The 21,577-nt window shown below is 39.6% G+C and overlaps 1 protein-coding gene across 1 annotated transcript in view; it reads left to right on the plus strand.

Annotated features, from left to right (window-relative positions):
- The window catches only part of LOC106939774 (GDNF family receptor alpha-2-like), a gene marked incomplete at its 3' end in the record, with an annotated part of 41,931 nt that extends 23,630 nt beyond the window's left edge, over positions 1-18,301 (plus strand). The window contains exon 3 of the mRNA XM_015022315.1: positions 18,177-18,301. Coding sequence (XP_014877801.1) covers positions 18,177-18,301 — 125 coding nt within the window. The remainder of the gene's footprint in view (positions 1-18,176) is intronic.
- Positions 18,302-21,577: the final 3,276 nt, after the last annotated feature.

Raw genomic sequence — 21,577 nt, forward strand, 5'->3', positions numbered from 1 at the left:
AGGATCCCCAGATACTTAGGTTCCTTCACTTAAGGCAGGACCCCCCCCCTGACCTGGAGAAGGCACTCTACCCTTTTCCGGCTCAAGACCATGGCCTTGGATTTGGAGGCGCTGATCCTCATCCCAGCCACTTCACACTCGACTGCAAATCGCTCCAGTGAGACCTGCAGATCACAACCTGATGAAGCCAACAGGACCACATCATCCGCAAAAAGTAGAGATGCAATCCTAAGGCCACCAAAACGGATTCTGTCCATAAAAGTAATGAACAGAATCGTTGACAAAGGGCAGCCTTGGCGGAGTCCAACTCTCACCGAAAACAAGCCCAACTTACTGCCTGCAATAATAATATTACTGTAATAATAATAACAACCACCTGTTGGTTGTTATTATTAACAACCAACAGGTGTTAATAACAACCAACATAATAACACCTGCTGGTTGTTATTATTACTGTCGTCAGATTAAGCGCGCTAACACTAGTGCAAACGAGAAGTTACAGTAAAAATTAATTGAATGAGCTTAAGCAGAAATATTGTTCGTTGGAACAACTCCACCTATTTGAGATGCTGGAGCTAACTCCATAGTTTCTGAACAGCTGTAGTATTTTTTTAGTGAGCTGGTAAAGCTGAGAGTTACAACAACCAGTCAGTCACCAGGCAGCCAGGCTGCCACCGTGTCCAGTGGCTGTCTGGTGGAGAAGAAACGGGGCTGAATGCTCAACCAGCTCATCAAACATGCTGGTATCTACCTTTTGGGGAATTAAGGAATTTTTTGCAAAGAAATGTACACAGCTGGTACACTCACCTATGAACTCTCAATCATCCACAGACAGTGTCTGTGAGTCCTGGCGGCTTACAGAATGCGCTCTGGAATTTTTTTTTTTTTTTTTAAAGCAGAGCATTTTAAAGAAACGTAAACCTTAAAACCAGAATTTGGTCTGTGCCTGGTTAGTTGTTTTTATTTATTTTTGGTTGTGGTTTGGTTGAGATCCTGTGCTTGATTCATTTTATGATTCTCCTCTGTACATTTAGTTATTTACTTCTTAAATTTCTATCAGCTGCAAAAAGCCTTAATCTTTTTCTTTGAAGAATTGGGTAAAAGACAGACTTGTGAATGTGAAAATGCTGATGTGATTTCTTAAAACACGAAACCTGTTCCATAAATCCTTACCTTGGCCTTTTCAGCTGAAACTGTTGACTTCACAAGCTTAGTAAAGTAGTTTTGCCTCTAAGGGCTTTTATTGAACAAAACTGGGAGATAAACTGCAGCTGGGTGAAACATTCATACAATGAATCATTTTAGAAAGCAGCACTTGCAAAGACATTTATGAAACACACAACTTCAGAAGTATGTTTTAGTTGTAATACAATTTTATTTTGTGTAATTTTTCTAACTTTATGCTCCATTTTTAAACCTTAAAACTCTCACATGTCGCTCCTGTGATGACAGGAAGAACAATCCAGGTGATGCCACATTTCTCCAAAATCTGCTCCAGTTTCAAATCACAGCCAGCTGTGTTTGTTTGAAGATGGAGATTAAAAGGCCGACAGATTAATACATGGTGCGAGTTATAAGTTGATTACACAGGCTCACAGTGCTGAATAAAACATCCAGCTTTAAATCATCGTGTGAGATTAAAGGAGGCAGATTTTCCAAAATGTCATTACAAGAAAATCTTAAAGCAGAATCATATTTACACTCCTTGCTTCAATCTGCCTACAGAAAGGAATTTGATTCTAAATTAAAATGCCGATCCGTGTTCAAGGAAATTGAAACTTGAAAATTGGATACTGCAGATGTATCTGAGATTAACGTCCGTGGTGATCTTTCTGAGGGAACATCACAGCGTTCTCTTGGAAGCAGGTGTAATAAATAGGATTCTCATTTTTGTTACAATGTTATTAAAATGAGATTTTCATAGACGTGCATTCTCATTAGGACTCATTAGCAGGCTTTTAAAAAAATCAACTTTGCTCTTGTGCAATCTTGTTTATTTTGAAATTATTGATATCACTTCCTGTTTCAGTTGCATACTTCCAGAAGACTCTGTGTACTATAAGTTCATGGAAAGTACTGAAGTCAAGCCGGTGTTCTATCAGATAGCCATACGCTGTCAGGATAGAATACATGCAGTCAGTGCGCATGCGCATCAAGAAGTCCAACCATCTGTGGAGTTGTCAGTTCAGCATATGCAACAAGTTATGACAAAAATAAGTCATTGAATTGTTTATAATATGATACATTATGATAACTAGATAAATATACATGTGTTGTCGTGGTTTCAAAGTGTATTTAAAGCAGGTCTGGCTGCAGCTGCAGTCAATTACAACACACCATGTAAAACTCATTAACCTACTTAACCGCTAAGTCAGGATGTTATACTGCTGTTAATAACAAAGTGTATGATGATCTACGTCATGATTCTATGTTGCTGATTAAATAAAATCATATGGTAATGACAGCGTATGCATGTCTGAGCTAAGCGTATGACTATCTGACAAAGTATGCTGATCTGACAGAACACCGGTCCTGATGTTGTCCTTTTTCAGAATTATCCTCTAAAGAAAAGTGTTCACAAAAAGGTTTGCCAGCAAAGCTTAACTTGACCTTAATAAGGAAAGGTCATGAAATGTGCATTATTGTCATAAGTGAAAGCAAGTAGTACAATCATGGTGCTTTAGAGAACTCTTCCTTTATTTTCTGTACTGAATACATCCATCCATCCATACATACATTTATTTTCTTTTGCTTATCTGTGGTCGGGTAGCGGGGTCAACAGCCTAAATAGGGAGGCTCTCCTGAGAAACATAGTTCTTCCAGCGGATCCTGGGTCTTCCTCTAGTTCTTCCTCTGGGTCTTCCTCATACAAAAATGTATGTAGGTTTTGAACTTCTAAATGACTATTTATCAGTGGACTCCATGTATTACAAAGAACATGGATATTTCAGAAGATGATTTATGGTAACGGTACGTGGAAAGGATGAATGGATGGCTGAGGGGGGAGTTTACCTGCAGCCACTTGAGAGAATGAAAACAGCTTAGCAACATAAAAGTCGTCCAAAAAAGTAGAAAGTTTGAAGATGCATGTAACAAAGTAGAATAAAGCATTATATTAATATGAAACTAGGCACTAAAAGCGTCAAAGTGGCATCGAGCCAAGTCTGCCTGAAGATTTTCTTCATGGAAGCAGAAAAATGAAAAAAGGAATTATCAGAAATAGATCTAATTATAAAAACAGGCACATATTGTGTTCAGAACGGTATGTGCAGACTGAAGTTTCATCAGCCAACCTTCAGATTAAAAAGAACATTTTTCAACAATAACTTTTCTAATTACTTCAAAAGTACCAGCTGATAGAAGTAAAATTTGGACAGCTGGTTCAGCGAACTTTGGATGTTTTACTGAAATGGGTTGATTTAAAAAGCTTCAAGCAGAGCTGCTGACGGTGCAGGACTCCATGCGCTTCCAACACCTTGTGACCAGGTTTTATTTAAGTAATTGCTCCAACTCAATTGGTAAATCCTTCAGCTAATAGATCAGGTCAGTTGGTATGCCTGCTAATGTGCAGGTCTTTAAGTATTCTGTCCAATAACTGGCCCTGTGCAGCACCTAATCACAGAAGTGCTTTAGAGTTCAGCCTGTTAAATTACACATTTAACTCTGACGTTGGTATTTAGCATGCAGCCAAATAAATGGCTAATTTAGCAGTCTGACTAATGACTGATGTGTTTAGCATGCGGGCTAATGAGCGAGCTGGAGGCTGATTAGTATTGCTCCACAGAGACACACCAGTGTTCTGTTTACTCATCTCATTCTCAGCTGTCTGATGGATACACACACAGAAACAGTTACTGGGATTTTGGCAAGTGGGAGTGTGTTTTATACGTGTGTGTGTGTGTGTGTGTGTGTGTGTGTGTGTGTGTGTGTGTGTGGTTATCTGAGTGTTTGTTGAGGATAGCAGTGAAAAATAAGACTTTGTGCTGTTATAGTTCATTGATTCTAGTTAGACTTCTCTGTGGATGCTGAAACCGCACTCATTATAAATTACTTAGTCCATTTAGTAAAGGTAGTTTTATGTTCGACTTTCAAAAAGAACTGCAATAAACACGTTGTTAAACTATTTATAGATAAATTAGAAAAAGAAACCTATAGCAAGTGTTTTTTCTCTATTAATCTGTTTATTTACTATTTACAGTGGGTTCAAAGGTATTCACACCCCTTAAACATTTCTATATTTTGTCACATTACAACCACAAACATAAATATGTTTCCTGTGAATCTGGTCTACCACTGTGAAGTAGAAAGGAAATTATGATTCAAAACATTTCTTACAAATAAAAAACAATGAAAAGTGCAGTGTGTAGAAGTATCCAGCCCCCTGAGTCAGTCCTGTGTGAACCAGGTTCTGCTGCTATTGCAGCTGCTAGTCTTTAAGGTTTGTCTCCACCAGCTTTGATCTGAAATTTTTGCCCATTCTTTGCCAAACAACCCAAGCTCAGTCAGACTGAATGCAATGAGAGAGTTTGTGAATAGCAGCTTTCAGATCTTGCCACAGATTCTGTATTAAGTTTAGGTATGGACTTTGACTAGGCCATTCAGCCCTGGCTTTATGTTAAGGGTGGTTGACCTGCTGGAAGCTGAATCTCTGCCCCAGCCTCCAGTCTTTAGACTCCTACAGGTTTTCTTCCAACATTACTCTGTACTTGGCTCTATATGTGCACTGATTTGCCCATGTGGTGATGAATGAGCAAATCAGCCTAAGCCTCTTCTAATCTTCTGTCTGCTGTGTTCCTTGGACTTCATGATGTTTTTGCTCTTCAATATTCTCTGAACCTCTGAAGCATCACAGAGCAGCTGGATTTTTCTGAGATCATGTTTCACACAGGTGGACTCTGTTCAGTCATTAGCAGCCATCAGGCAACTTATGAGGGAAACTGGTTGTACTCAGAGAATACTTTTGATTACTTTTCCTGCAAAAGTAATTATCAAAAGTATTTTTTTTATTTTACAAATAAAAAAACATTTTTTATAGGTAAATTTTTTTTTTTTTTGAATGGTAGATAATTTTCTACAATTGTGCACCACTTTGTGTTGGTCTTTTATATTCAATTCCAATGAAATATACTCATGTTTGTGGTTGTAATGTGAAACTACAGACATGGTTATATTCAGACATATAAATATGAAAACGTTCAAGGGGTATGCTTTTGCAAGCCACTGTATTTGTTGTGCTTTCTGCAACTTGACATCAGCTGGATCATGTGATCCAGCTGATGTCAAGTTGCAGAAAGCAACATGTGATCATGTGATCCAGCTGATGTCAACAGCGGGATCATGTGATCCAGCTGATGTCAAGTTGCAGAAAGCACAACAAGCACAAGCACAAAGTTGTGTTCAGTGCAGAACACAACGGCTTCTTTGGTGACCTTTTGGTTGTAGTGTTCCTACAGTGCATTTATGAGCCACACTCTGGTTACTTAATCATGGCTTTATTAATGTCAGTAAACACACAGAACCTGATTCAGGAAGAATAAACTAGGTTTGCCTTCAGCATCACTGCTCATCATTTGCTCCCACAACCTGCTCCATGTTTTAGGCATGGTGAAATAAAATAAAATAAGTAAATACTGACAGAAATGTCAATGATATTTTTATTTGTTTAATTTCTGCTCTTCTCCATGATGTGGTCTCAGTATACTGAGGTCAGATCGAATCTGCTGATGCAGATATGCTGACATATTACAGAAACCATGCAATTATGATCATAGTTGGATATGTGAAAGAATACAGTGGATCTCTAGTATTTAGTTAGGGACTACAGCCACCCACGAATAGATGAAATCTGCAAATACTTCAGACATCTCTAAAAGCAATTACAGCTGCTTATTTTAATAGCTCAAACACCAGATATACTACAATATTCATTAATGTACATGGTGGAAACCCCTTTGCTCTGTGGTAGAAGCTAACATTTATAGTCACCATTGTCTCTACTTGTGGTGGTACAGCCAATCAGCACCAAGGAAAATGAATGGTACTCCTGGATTGGCTGTTTTGCAAACACCAGCCAATAGCATATCAAGAAGCATTGCTTCCAGGTATTTCTGCTTACAAAGCAGCATTTTCTACAAAAGTTACGTTCAGGAGGAAAATAGGTGTTAATAGGTGAACCCATGAATACTGAAACACGAATAGACTGGGTTCCACTGGAGTTGCATTTAAAAAATAAAAAAACCCCTGAAAATTAGGCTCCGATATTTGTAACAAACAAATTGCACAAAAAAGTTTAAATAGTATATTAAGACTGAAGCTTTCACAAACTCAGATGTTTAACTTCTGATCTCAGAGTTGTCTCTCTGAGGTCAGTAGAGAGCTTCGTCTCCATCTAACAGCCTCACAACGATCCTGATCATCTGCAGCCTCACAGTGGAACACTACCAAATTAATGTTTGCTTGTTCATTTTGGTTACTGCTGACATCATGTCCCTAAGGAAAAAAAAAAAAAAAACTGACGTTTGTGGGTTCTTAGAAGTGCCGGCTGGTAAATTTCAGTCGACCTTGCAAAGAATGCAGACGCTCTGAAAATACATCTAGAGAGAACTTCATTTAAGCAGCAAAATCCAAACTTGACTAAATGTTCAATGCATAACTTCAAAAATGTGAGTGTGAAAAAAGGTTTATACTCTTATTTCCAGACCACTCAGTTTGTTTTTTTTTGTTTTGTTTTTTTTGCCTTTGCTAAGTTTAAAGAAAGGTTTCATTTTTTGTGCTGCCTGAAGCCCAATGAAATACCAGATGTAAATACATTTCATGACTTCATGAGCTGTTAAAACAACATTTTCTGCTTTGACAAAAGGACTTTTAGTACTGCAGAGCTTAAAGTTCTGAATTAGAAATTTTCTCTTGATAGTTTCTTTTTCCTCTGGCAGCTATGATGTTTGAAAATTAAATGTTGAAACTATGAGCACAAAATGTTTAACCACCATCTAACTGATTTAGCACAACAATTCTAAGCCTTAGACAGATCTTGGCCACATTACTGATAATTATTTGACACATATTCATGAGGCATCAGAAAGTATCTTTAGTAATGTCTTTAAAAATAATTAGATTTTTCATTGGTTATAAAAAACTAAATGTCATATATCGTTTAATGTCAAGTATTGTTCAAGCATGAAGTTGTTCATAAATGTGCCTGCTACCAGACCTGCTGGGGTCAAAGGTCTCTGATCGGTTTTATTAACGGATGGCTTTGTACCATCAAACTAAGAGCTGTGTCTGAATCTTGGATAACATTGGGGTTCCCAGCTGACTGTGAAGTGGCTGACACAGCTCTCAACCACCAGATGGTGGACTGCTCCATCGGTATGATGGGTCAGCCTGAGCCTAAGTCGGGCTAGCATGCTAGGGTCCTATTCAGCAGTGATTATTGCATGCTGGTCAGTCTGGGGCTCCCAGTCTGTCATGAGGAAGATAGAGTTGAGTGAAAAACAGAGCATGTACTTCTGATCCCTCTCCTCTGGTCCTGAGATATGAATCATGACTGAGAGGATAAGGTCTGGAATACCAGCCAGGTATCCACCAGGATACCTGGCTTTTCCTGCCGCTCACTGTGACACCTCAAATGATCGGATTGTCACAGGGATGAACAGCTGCCATTGTGTATGCTATAAAACTGGAGCTGCAAGGTTTTTTTTAATTTACTTTGTAATTTAACACACTGAAATTGGATTTCTGCCTCTTTACAAACTCTTCCTCTTTCTGAAACTCCATCTCTAGGAAGTAATCACAACATGGCTCCTCTGTTAACCCTTTCACAAAGTTTTTACCAGCATTGCTCTGAGAAATAGCTCCTATAATGAGCTCAGCAGATGTGCAGTTCCAGCAGGTGTTTGCTAATTGCTCCTGGCTAGTCTGAAGGAGCTGAGTGGGGGCTCAGAAGCTTGGAAACTGCAGCACTCGGTCCCACCAAGTGTTTTCCACAGGTGATTGGTTGCCATGGGAGATTAAAGAATTTCTCTTAACATGCATGAAACATGCATGATTAACTCATTAAAACATTGGTTTTTAATGAGGGAATGACATTACAACATGATGTAAAGCTCCAAAAAAAAAATCAACTTTATGAAACACTGCCCCTCAGGAAGAAGCAAGAAGCAAGGCTCTGATCTAGGATCACCTTGTGTTCTTTATGTTTTTATCAAACCCCAAAAACGTCCCATCAAAGGTTAGGGTCAGCCGTTTGACCTGTGACTCATCAGCGAACCACACAGGGAAACACTGACCCTCTGCCTGCAGACAGCATCCTACCAGCAGATTAAAGCTGCTCCCTCACACACACACACACATACCTACACACACACACACACACCTACACGCACACACACGCATACACACAGATTTAACAACATCAACAGAGATATGAGCTCACAACATGAGTGACATAAAAACACACACATAGTAATTACAATGATTAGACCAGTAATGAGTGTCAGTTTGTTCCTTGCATGCACACTCATCATTATCTCCCAACATCACACACACACACACACACACACACACACACACACATGTGAACGTGCCACCACGGACAGACCTGACCGGAGTTATTTGGTTAAACTCTGAAACATTGTTAACCGTGCTGAAGCAGCTTCTGATGAGGATGGAGGAAGGTTTTAGTTCAGTCCAGTCAGGTGGTCTGTTGATGAATAAGAACATGACTGCTGCTCCGTGCTCCTTTAGAGTCTTCATTAGTGATTAAAATAAGAAGTAAAAGCCTGTATGAGCAGCAGAGAGGAGTACAGCTACAGACACATTAACAGTCTAATACACAGGCTTTGTGAGGTGCAGCTGGTTCCACATGCAGGCATGTATCATCACGTCTTCATCACCCTAGTTGTGTTCACAGATATTTAACAGCTTTTAAAATAGACAATAATATTCATTCAACATATCTTGCACATTTCACACATTCAGAGCACACTTGTCTGTTTATTTCTTGCTATTTTTTATTCCTTTTTATACCCATTTGAGTACCAGGTTCATCCAGCTGTCTATAAAACCTGGCTTTGAGATACAACCAGCAAATTCAGCAGCTGTCCTGAAAACCTGCCCTGTTTTTCTCTTTTACTTAACATTGATTAGAACCTAGAAAATGGATCTTTTTGTTGCATTACTCCAAAAAGGAATATTTGTCCTTTCTTCTCGGGGTGATAAATATAGTTTCTCTTCTTATAGAGAAACTATAAGAAGTTTCTCTAAAATAGCCTTGTTAAAAGCCTATTTTAACAAGGCTTTTAACAAAGCCTTGTTAAAATAACAAGGCTTTGTTATTTTAACAAAGCCTTGTTAAAATAAAATAACAAGGCTTTGGGTTTTAACCCTTGTGCGTGCGAGGACTGAGGCAAATGATACAAGTTTTACGTGTGTGGGGTCGGTTGGACCCTGTGAGGGTTCTCACATTAACCAGCCAGAGAGACACTGAATGGAATTAAAAAAATAATCTTAATTTATTACAAAAAAGTTCCAAAATAATCAAACAATGAAGAATTGGGCCCAAAACTGAGGTCAACATAACAAACAACAAGTCAGGTGTTAACACAAAGAACTCAAGCACAAAAATGACCTAACAAACAAGACATGAGGGGAACTTAAATAGTGGCTGATCAGACCAGGGCTGACACACAAGGGGTAATTAAACATACAATAACTACTAGTCAATACAATACCAAATCTTTAAATTAAATAAACATTAGAATGAAACTACCAAATAGAAGAAACATTAAAGAAAACCAAATTTTCTCGTCCCCTGGCAAACAAATGGAACGGCCCGCTGAGGAGGTTTGCCAGTCATACAGTATAAGAACGTCAATTAGCTGGAGCTCTTCTGTGACCCTCCAGCAGCTCCAAAGGAAACATTCAGGTCTGTGTGACAGTAGGGTCAGCTGTCACAGACCCCATTTCTAAACAAAAGGGTTACCTTTACATGTCTGCAGTTCTTCATTTAATCTGAGTTTCCAAGCGTAATGTTCACATGAATGCTAACTCAGATCCATGTTGTTTCCAGAGGGTCAGATCCTTCTGTCATTTTCACTGTGTGGTGAATTTCTGCCAATATATGTAAATTGTTGACATGAAGTGTCAGTAGGTATCTGACAGTGAGGTCCAACAGAACCAACACTGAGGTTCTTTCACAACTTTAGGTACAACTGTACTTTGTGCAAAACAAGCTGGCAGTCGGTGCAGCCTTAACGCCTCTACTCTGAAGCCACATCTCTTCTCAGCTCGTTGAAAAGACAATGAGCTGAGAGAATGTGTGACAGGCTAATAGAGTGAACCAGGAAGGTCTCCAAGTTTGATTGCAGACACACAAACTCAGGAGATACAATCTAAATAGAGAGTAGGAGAGAATCACCCTGAGCTGAAGACAAACAACTGTTCCCAGATAGCTTTAGATAAGCCTTGTTCCTGGTGTCTGGCTGAGAAAGGTCTGATTTCTTTGTTTGCTTTCCACTCTCACAATGTGACCATTTCAGTCTGTTTTCTGCTACAGTTTTACAATCAAAATGCTCAGCTGGAGCTTTGACTGCTTGTTTCACACAAATTACAAGATGCCGTTAATCTGAGTTCTGATCTCTGCAGACGCATTAGCAGTAGAACTAAAAGGAAAAGATTAAAGGAAGAATCCTATCGTCAAGCAAAGGCTTTAAAGGGATCTTATTTCACCTGATAACTTCATCTTATATCCAACAATATGAAACAAGACTGAATCGTTTAGCCAAACAAACAATTAAAATAAAATAACCTCATTCTTTTCCAGCGGTTTGAACATTTTATCCTCCTGCGAACAGCTGCAGGTTGAAACGTTTTGCAGATCCTCTTCAAAAACTTCAATGAGTCAATGAGCACAATCAGACCTGCAGGCAGCAGAAAAGCGCCAACCATTACCTTTTCCACAACCACACCGGACCTGAGTGCTGTGTTTTCAGGTGTGTGTAGAGCTTGAGTAAGCAGAGCTGCATGTGTGTGTGTGTGTGTGTGTGCGTGTGTGTGTGTATGCCCACAGGCTAAATGTACATATTACAGCTTCATACATAAACAGCTTACCAGCTCTGCTGTTGCTGCTTGGCCCCCAGCTGGATCAGCTGTGCTCCCTCACATCTCTGCCTCCTCATTGATACATTACTACAGAGGCTGGAACACACACACGCACGCACACACGTGCACACACTCCTTTTGAGACCCTCCGCTGGTTCCAAGGTGGCTCATTATTCAGGAGCAAATGAAATATTCATCAAGTGAAACACAGAGTGTTATCATTTGCTGTGTGAGTGAGCAGAGGATTTCAATAACAATTAGCTTTAAATTGCACCTTTGCTCTTCATGTCTATTTATTCCAGCTCTTTAGTCACCTCATAGGGTCAGTGCTCATATTTTTCAAATATTTCTCAGTGCTAACCTCATACATTGCCATGCTAAAATAGTCACACCCCTTGAACTTTTTTTCATTGTGATTGTGACAGCATGATGGGAAACTTTAATGTATCAACACAGACCCTAAGGCTCAACATAAACCCTAAGAAGAAGTGGTTCTTCTGTGGGCTCAAATTGCAGTAATAAATGTTTGTTGCTGGTGAATCAGAGCATGTTGTGAATGGAGTTCTGTAACCTTGTAGAATGAAATGGCTGAGAATGTCTGCTTCGTGCAGGCTGACATGGGGATGTGTGTGTGTGTGTGTGTGTGTGTGTGTGTGTGTGTGTGTGTGTGTGCGCGCGCGCATTTGTGTGCGTGCATGTGTGTGTGTGGTATATAAATGTTGTCACTAAATCAAAACGTGCAGTTGTAAATACATGCAAATAATGTCTGAGATTTTTTTTCTTTGTGCATCAGTTAATTTATGTCTGGAAAATATTTATATTTGTAGAAAATAATGTTTTGCTCCTTCAAACTGGTTTTCTGATTGTAGGGTTGCTCTATATTGAGCTCACTATCATCCATCCCATCAGCATCTCCACAGCATCATACTGCCACCACCATGTTTCAGTGTTGTCTCAGATTTGACATCTCTGATTAAAAAACTATTCACACTCCAGACTGGATCCAGTACAGGTGTACAGTTATAATATTTAGAAGGTTTGATTAAGGAAATATGAGAATGGACTGTTTTAAGGATAAATTATGTAAAATGAGCATTCATTTGGAACATTCTTATTTACATTTTAATAAAAAAAAAAGGTCTGTAGAAAATGATTCATACCATTCTCAATAATCTGTGGAAAAATGTATTTAGCAACAAAATGCTTCTAATAATTGATGAGAAGCTTAAAAGAAAATTGTGTTTATGATTTTTAAAACTCTGAAATTTCCAAGTTTTTTACTAGAACATTTCTAATTAATGTCAAAACAGATTAATGTCTGTTTTGAGAATCTGAGGGTTTTTTTATTTGTGTACTTTAAAAAAAAAATACAATAGCTGTAACATGCCATCATACATTTGATCAGGTTTTCAGATGAGTAAACATTGATGGACCTGTCTGCTCTGGTCCTTGATCTCTAATAAACCTCTGAGGCCAAATTAGAACATCTGCGTTTATACGAGATGATACAGATGGACTCTAATTAATAACGTCCAAAGCCATATGGTTGCATGAAATTTTATTTAAAGGCATCAGAATTAAAGAACTAAATAGAAATGTACTTCGCTATTTTAAAATGTTGCCTTACAGAGCACTACACACACAGTATGCTTATTTGAGTGATGATGGAAAGTTGTTTGTGCCGTTTTTCAGCCTCCAAGCTTCAGATTGTTGGATGTTGCTGAGGAAAGCAGAATAATTTTTCGTTTTATTTTGGGTCTTAAAAGTCATTTCTAAAAGGGGGAAAAAGCAGCTCCTCCAAATGTGGCTCCTGCCAGTAATTCCAGGCTCAGAGCAGCACTCTCCTCAATACCCCTACTTCTTCTTTCATCTTCACTCAGCACCAATCCATGGACATTAGCTCAGCGGCTAGAAATAGACAGAAGTCTGCATGTCAGCATTTATTTGGAGAGGCGGCAGAAATCCGTCCACCACAGTCCACATTTCTGAGAACGGACTGGGTGACATCTGGTGTCTGAGTCCCAGCACACCGGGGAAGACCGGAGCACCATTGGACTGTCGTTGGCCTCTCAGAAAACACTCAGTGATAGTGAATTAGCTGGAACTCTGTAGGTGTGATGGTCCCGTTGCTGTGAGCAGAAGCATGAGCCGAGCCAGAGGAGCGGCGGGAGGCTGTGTGCAGCTAAATGCCAGACTAATGTTTACGGGTGGTAAATGACTGCAGGGGGAATTCAGGCCAGCGTCGATACAAAGCCGGAGTAAACAAGCCCTGCGGTTGGCTGGCACGCTAAAGTGTAGCGCAAAGATTAGAGACAAAACTGTGAATGAGTACAAGTTGTTATTTGGAGATCCTGGCTGCTCTCCAACGCTCCCACACACTTCAGTGGAAATGTCATCTGAATGCAGAGTGAATAAGTGACTCTCTGCTGAGTGTTTACCTGCCGGATAAAAGGACATGTGGGTTAATGGAATCCTCAGAGTTGCCCATTTTAGCGGGGAAAGTGGCAGTTTGCTCAGCTGCGGCTCAGAGGACGTTTGGTCGCTCTGATCTTCCACCGCCAACACACTCTGGACAAGGTCAGCCATCTGTCCACCAGGTGTCTGGAGTGTGTCCCTGGAATGACCGGGCAAGAAATGATCCAGAACAAGAGCTAAACAAGGTTTAATGTAAGATCTAAAGCAATGACAGTAAACAATCAGACAGAGAGCTTTACCTTCTACAACAGGTTAGATTGTAGCTCCATCAGTAAACCAGGGCAGCTCCCTCTGAGTTCAGCTCTTGCTCATCCATCCACACATTCATAACACTTGTTGGACTAACTACATGATGTGAAAAAGAAATTTTCTTCCCAACGGGGAGAAACATTTCTATTTTCATTTCAGTTTTTCGTCACACGGACTACGTTATATAAGTTGTTAAATGATCTGAAATATTTAAGTTTGACAAGAAGCCAAGATAATTAAATTAACTATAAAGCTGAGACAATTAATGCATTAATCTTTACATTTTCCCAGACTATTCCAAGTATTATATTTCCATTCCTCCTAATAAAATACTTATTTTTAGCCACAGCATTCCTGGTCTGCAGACTCCAGCTGCTCCAGCTGGTGATGCTGGAGCCTGTGACAGAAAAAAAGTTAGTCAGTCTTTGAAAATAAGCCTCCAAATATCAAATGGGATATTCTGGGAGGTGTAGGTAGGTCTGGGAACCCTGGTAATTGCTGACAAGACGTGTTGAGAAGCAGCAGGGTGGTGAAGACATCTACAGCGTGCAAAGTTTTGGTCTCCTAACTCAGAGAGAACAAGTTCTTAGTATTCCCAAAAAATTTGAAATTGAACCTGGTTCATTCAGCATCACAACCAAATGAAGTGTCTGATTTTTAAACAGAACGTAGCTCTGGATTCTCTGAGATCACATTTGTTTTTAATTGGCACTCAATCAACAAAGAGAATTGAATTGATCAAACCAGCAATCGTATTTGTTACTTTCTGAAAAGATCTTTAAGTGCTAGTTCTTCTTTCACTTCTCCCAGGTCAATAATCAATGAACAAAAGTGCAATTCCCAAAGTAAACTGAAAACTGTCTGCTGTGTTTTCTGATTAAAGCTGAACCAAGCTTCTCTCAAACTGTTTCCTCCGTCATTTTCTGCTTGGATTGTCAAAGTTTTAAAAATCGATATTTTTAAATTATTAATGCCTTCAGAGCTAAGTTAAAGGACACTTGCTAAACTGATTGAAACACATTTTTGTCTTTTGTATGCCATTGTTATGGTTATTAAATAAATAATCTAGAATAAAATGCCACTATACAGAGATGAGCAATTGTCTTTGACTTTATTTCAAAGAAAAAGTCAGAAGGAAGTGGTGATTCATGATAATAAAAAATCAAATACCCTTTACTGTTATCTTGACTAATATTCCATGTATAGCTGGGGGTGGTCAGGTCAGAATAATTTTTTCGCCCCATAAATGTCAAACAACAGAGAGAGCATCAAAGACTGGATCATACAGAAGCTTTTTCATGTTGTCAGAGTGATAATAATTTCTTTGGTGTAAAAATTTGCATAAGTTGCTTAGAAAATTGATTTCCAAATAACTAAAACTCTGCCTCGATCACCTGCTGATTTCTATTTCAGAAACTTGGCACTGTGATATGAAGGAAATCTGTTTATGTGAGCATATAAAAAAACAACAGGCATAAATTATATGATGCTTCTCACTATCTTTGGGTTGATTCCTCACAGGCCAATATTATAACAACATAGCTGAGGATGGAACTTGTCTGCAAGTCACAGCTCCTCAATAGATCTCACCAGGTTACAACTCTGTTTTCTAATGAATCTAACAGAACTAAAGGGAGACGAAGGAAACAGGGCTTTGCTGTTTCTGTTACCTTCTGTGATGGGTTGAAAATGCTGCATAACATTTGTCTAATGGTCAGGATGTTGATTTTGTTGAACATTAACTGAGAATACAGAGATCACTACATTAATGTAACAGACTGTATGCTGGTTTAATAAGAAGTGGCTAGTCCATCTTTTAGTAGTCCAGAATTCTGCTTCTGGGTCACTGACCTGCTCAATCAGCAGAACCATATGACCTCTGAACCCCATGGCTGTCCACCCAACTCCACCCCAGACTAAAAGCTACACTCAGAACACATCAGTATCAGACACAGACTAAATTCACCAAACCCTCACAGATTTCTCAATCATCCACCCCATCCGGTTTATCTTAATCACAGAACCTACAACATGCAACCTGGATTTCATCCTACATATAAATGACATTAAACAAGTTATATCCACAGATGAATATTCAGACATTGTAGAATCAACTGTATTTCAAAAAGTAACTAACCTGAATTCAAACCCAGTAGGAACTTTGGTGGAGGGTTAAAGTTCTTTCTCTGGAAAATGTTGATAGCTGTGACTGTGAGTCAGTTTATTGCAGACTCCATGTCACCTTTTGAAATATGTGACATATCAGAGTCAGTATGTGTTTCAGGAGCTGAGTCTGTCAGATCAGACAGAGATCAGAGAAATGTTGCTTAAAATGTTTTTTTTTCCTTTTATCTCAACCAAAACCTCAACCTGCCAAAGCAATCTCTCTGCTCATGTAGCACTGCAGCCACTAACGCACGTTTGCGTTTGTAAGTCATTCTGATTGGTTCCCTGAGTTTCCCTGCTTGCTTAATGTCAGCACGGTTTCTGCAGGAAGAGAGGAGCTGATGATAAGCTCTTAGCCATCAACTTTTTCTGGGAGATTCTCCTGAAGTGACATTTAGTCATTTTAATGTTCTGTTTGTCTTCCTGCTGAAAACCAACATAAAGCACCAACAGAGCAGCAGCAGGAGCTTCTGATGGCTGACTGGGAAAACAGAAATACAGAGTGAGGAAGTAGGGAAACAAAACAAATATATATATATATATATATATATATATATATATATATATATATATATATATATATATACACACCAGCAACAACTACAATCAATCTGTGATAACTTGCAGTGAGTTTTTTCCAGCTGTTGAGGAATTTTTGTCACTCATCTTTGTTGTAATTCCTCCATATTGAACAGTTCTCTAGCATGAACAGCCACAGCATCTCAAAAGGATACATATCAAGACTTTGACTAGACTATTTCAAAGTCTTCATTTTATATTACTTCAGCCATTCAGAGGTGGACTTGCTGGTGTGTTTTGGATCATTCAAAGTTTCAAAACCAAACCTCAGTTTCTCTGCAGCATATTTCAAAATGCTATACATCATAAAAACATAAGAACATAATAAAATCACCATGTATCTGACAGCCACCGATTGTGAAAGCAGTAAAAAGTATTACATTTTGTCAAATGCCATCATCAAAATTATTAATACACATCAAATATTTTGATCAATATTCCAGTTATTATTTGACTTGATTGTTGTTCTGCTGCAGAACCAGAGTTGGTTTCAATTCAAGGTCACCAACAGATGGCCAGACATTTTCCTTCAGGAGATTTTGGTTGAAAGCAGAATTCATGGTTCCATCTATCACAGTGAGTCTTCCAGGTACTGAAGGAGAAAGCCCAAGACCATCATACTACCACCACCGAACGTTACTGATGGTATGTTCTTTTTCTGAAATGCGTGAACACACGTCTTCCAAAACATTCAACTTTTGTCTCAGCGGTACACAGAATGTTTCTCCAAACATCTTGGGGATCATCAAGATGTGAGATGAGCCGTAATGTTCCTTTTTCCTCAGCAGTGGTTTTCATCTTCAAACATTTCTGCCCAGCCTCGTTATGGTTGTTTGTGACCACAATAACCAATTGGGGCCACAATAACAACTTGACCATAAGCTCCTGTTGACGGTCAACTGTCTGTTCTGTTCATATCACAAACAGCAAAAATCTGACAGCAGAATGCAGAAAAAGGAAACACGGTGTTACAATGGCCCAGTCAAAGTCAGAGATATGTCCTGCAGGGGTCTTCTGTGGAAGACTCCTGATTTAAGGTGCGTTTGAAATTGAAAGTGCAGATTAGTTTTTTCTTTTGCCTTTCAAACTGATTTCAAACACTCCTAAACAGGTATAGAATATATATAAAAAACATATTCATTTCAAAGGTCTGAAAAATGTGAAGTTTTTGAAGGCATTCGTTGCCAACACCAGAGGCTGAATCTTGCAGTGTTCTCTGGTTTTCACAGTTTCTTCTGTATTTCCTCATGGATTTTTTCTTTTATTGAACAAATCTGGCAAAAGTGTGTGGTTAGGTTTTTGTGTAGTAGAGGTCAACCAGCATGTGTTTTTTATGTTATGTTTTTGGGCTCTAGTGGCCTTTACTGACAGCTACCAGATAAGACACAGGCAGAGAGAGAAGGAGAGACGAGCAGCACAGGAATAAAGGTTGGGAATGAAACCCAGGAAGCTGTTAGCCTCTGTATGTGCAGCGCAGCTCTCTACTGCTGCACCCAGCACAGCGTTTCTAAAGACATCTCCATGTTGATCCAGATTTTTGGGTGGTTCAGTTGTTGCTGATTAGTTTGTGCACCTGCTGAACACATTTCCTGTTTCCTGTTTCTCAGGTGAAGAATTCTACGAGACATCTCCATACGAACCCATTCATTTCTCTGAGGAATTCAGACACGCCTCCATTATCTCAGGTAATACTGCTCTGCCGGTGCGTGTGTGTGTGCATGCGTGCGTGCGTGTGTGTGTATTAGAGATTCTGTGTTTTTTCAGTAGGTTTGAGACTTACAAACACCCATGAACACGCACGCACATTCAGATGTTTAGGTTGATGCAGCAGTTGTTTGCAGAAGGGGCATTCCCAGGCCGGGTGGGATCAGGCAGCAGCTCATTCTGCTAGCTCCTTCTGGGAGCGACTGAATGAATGACTTTGTAATTACAAACGTCAGCGAGGGAAAAATGAGACCATGATTCTAAAGGAAAGCTTTCATGAAGCCTTCCAAAATGTACTGACAAAGTCATCACGGATGATAACATCATAGTGTCATTTAGAAGGCAAAAGATTTTTGCTTTACAAATGAACCATAGGTCTACCTATGACCTGGCTAAATGTTGCAGCTCTGATCAGACTGCAGCCATGACGATGAGACGCCTGATATGAGAAAAAAAAAAGAAGCAAGAACTGTAGAGTGGAACACATCTGGACCATCATAACAGGCTTGAGTTAATGAGCTGATCACTGATGATGGGACATTATGGATTTATGTTAACATCTGTTTGATATGGAACCTAATGAAATGTTACAGATGTCATCTAAAAATCATTTTATTCTGTCTGATTTGAATTTGTGTTCACACTGCAATAAAAGCAAATATGAAACAATTGGGAGCACTTGGTGTGCCATATAGTAGAATAGAAATTACCTGTATTGTCCCACAGAGGGGAAATTCACTGCAACAATTTTGGGCAGCAGTGTTAGGATTTCAGCATCTATTTATAATTATATAGTGCTGTGTCTTGATTAAAATTTTGAATCAAATTAATTGCAGGGTCTGCAGTTAATCATGTGTTAATCAAAAGCCATATATCGACAAAAAAGGATTTGTAATTTATAATTGAGAAAATAGACATAAGAGCTCAACAACAAAGTTCTACCATCAGTTTGGAGCAAAGTTTTGTTCTCTCCATTCTTCTTCCCAGAGTTTCAGGAAACTGATCATTCAAGGAGCTTCATTAGAAATTTGGACTGTGGACGCTGACATTAGCGTTAGCTGCTACCTGTTTAGCATTGAGATGCTAGACATGTAATTTTAGGCTCAAATAGCTTTGTTAACAGTGTAACTCCTTTTAGAACAACCTGAACACAACAGCTGTCCAATCAGATCGTTTCAAAGCAGAAATGACCCCTCAGTGGGCCGACAGAAACCTCTTTGTCGTTCATTGCTGCTGTTTGTGCATGTTAGTTGTGCATCAGATTTGCTTTTGATATTTAGTGGGATGTCTGGAGGAGGAAGAATAAAACACATGAACACCTTACATAAGGTGAAACATGGCGGTGGCTTGATGGTGCTTTGGGGCTGCTTTGCCTCATCTGGCTCTGGAAACCTGCAGCATGTGGAGGCCATAACAGGTCCAATCAGATCGCTGGAAATCCTCAGGGAAAATGTCCTGCTGTCTGTGAGGAAGATGATGGTCAATGTCATGCCCAATGGCTGGGCATGCATTGTTTGATGTGAGGAGTAACTCAGAGATCACCAAGGCTTGGCTTCAGAAGAAACCAAGCCAAGAAACTACAGAGACCATCGCTTGAATGCTGCTGGTTTGTTGTTGCAAATGAGGTTGCAACAACAAACCAGCAGTGTTAATCAGCTGGAGGGCAGGAACACTGCTGGTCAGTGAAACAAAAGGTTGCTGTACTAAGTACTGAACATGCTAGACGTGGACTTGCTCAACAATTTTAAGACTGTATAGTTATTAAAAATGGCACATTTGTTTCACTTGCAATATTTAAGCAATTGAAATATTTATATTGTTCTTTTTTGGTGGTTTATTGCAAACAGCTATTGTTTTTCTTGAATTAACCTGCAGTGCTGGTGGCTACGTTTTAGGTGCATCTGTTTAGTTCACAATAGCTGATCCTGATGATCATCCACCAAGGAAGGAGTGGAAATTTTGACATTTCTTTTGTTAGTAAACAGTCTCTGGAGTACCTGTGCTGTTTTCTTGCTTCCTGGTTGGAAAATGTGACCTTCTTAGAATAGTGCAGCTACTTTCAATGTCACACAAAACATCTGCACAGGTGTTGTGTTGTATTCCACTTCCGGACACTGTGATAACAAGAGAAAGTGTGGTGCTAGTGAGCTCAGCATGCTGTCAGATTGATCTAAATTCCACCTTGTTGTTTATGAGCCTGCTGTTTTTATCGCCACATGAAGCCTGCTGCATAATAATCTCATCTATCAGAGTTCAGTCAGGCGGCATCGATTAAACCACTTTTCAAAGATTTGATGTGTTTGGTCCCATCATTTTCCATCACTAATTAAACCAAAGCAAACATGTGATGCCAAGGCAAACAGAGACACGTCTGAACCAAGTAAAATGTTAAACAGCGTGAAGTTTTGACGTGACAGTGTTGGATGTGGTCTTCACTTTCTGATTGGCTGTGCGTCACTGAACCTGCTTCACAACTCGTGATGTGTAAGGGGCTCATGCGGATTTTGGAAAAGTGTTTAAATGTCAGGGGCCCCGAGCGATACGTCGTCATTTACACTCTCCATGTGTGTGTTTTTCTGTGTTCAAACAGCTGTGAAATAGACTCGCAGTTCTGTAAATTGGCCTCTGCTCTCTGAGATTAACACAAGTACAAACACAGTCAAAGCAGGAGAGCTGCAACCAATGCAACTTCAAAAGCACTTTGTGTTTTTATCTTCTACACACACGCACACACGTGCGCGCGCACACACACACACACACAGACACACACACGCACGCACACACGCTTGCACGTTGATAGTAGCAGGAGGCTCATTTTATACCTTTTCATATATTTGTTAATTCAAGGTCCAAAGAGCTTCAGAGAACATAACATTCATGTTTGATGATGCATGTGCAGGACTGTTGCAGGAGCAGTCCGTGTTGCTGTTCGCAGTCAAATCAACTGTCAAGCAGAGTGTGAAAGCGTGATGTGAGCATCCGCAGAAAGCCTGTCTGCCAATACCTAAGCGGATAAAGAGAGGGATGCAAAGAGAGGGGGAGTGTGTGATGGGAGGAGGGCAAGATGAGAGGATAATGCAGAATTGTGCTAAATAGCAGTGGCAGAAGAAAGAGCACCGGAACATTGAAATAAGTTTCAGACAAGAGTGTTACGAATTGATTGGAGAGCAAGGCTGGGCATAACAAAATGTTTGTGAGTCTAGAGTTGTGTGTTTCTGTGTGTTTTTCTATGAAAAACAGTGGGCCGTGTAGAGCCCTGAACGCAGCAGCTAGAAGATGTGAGTGAGGGGTAATAGAGTTGTAA

Source organism: Poecilia latipinna, unplaced genomic scaffold (genome assembly GCF_001443285.1).
Source record: "Poecilia latipinna isolate Pla-1442-1.1 unplaced genomic scaffold, P_latipinna-1.0 Scaffold2979, whole genome shotgun sequence".
Lineage (NCBI taxonomy): Eukaryota > Metazoa > Chordata > Actinopteri > Cyprinodontiformes > Poeciliidae > Poecilia > Poecilia latipinna.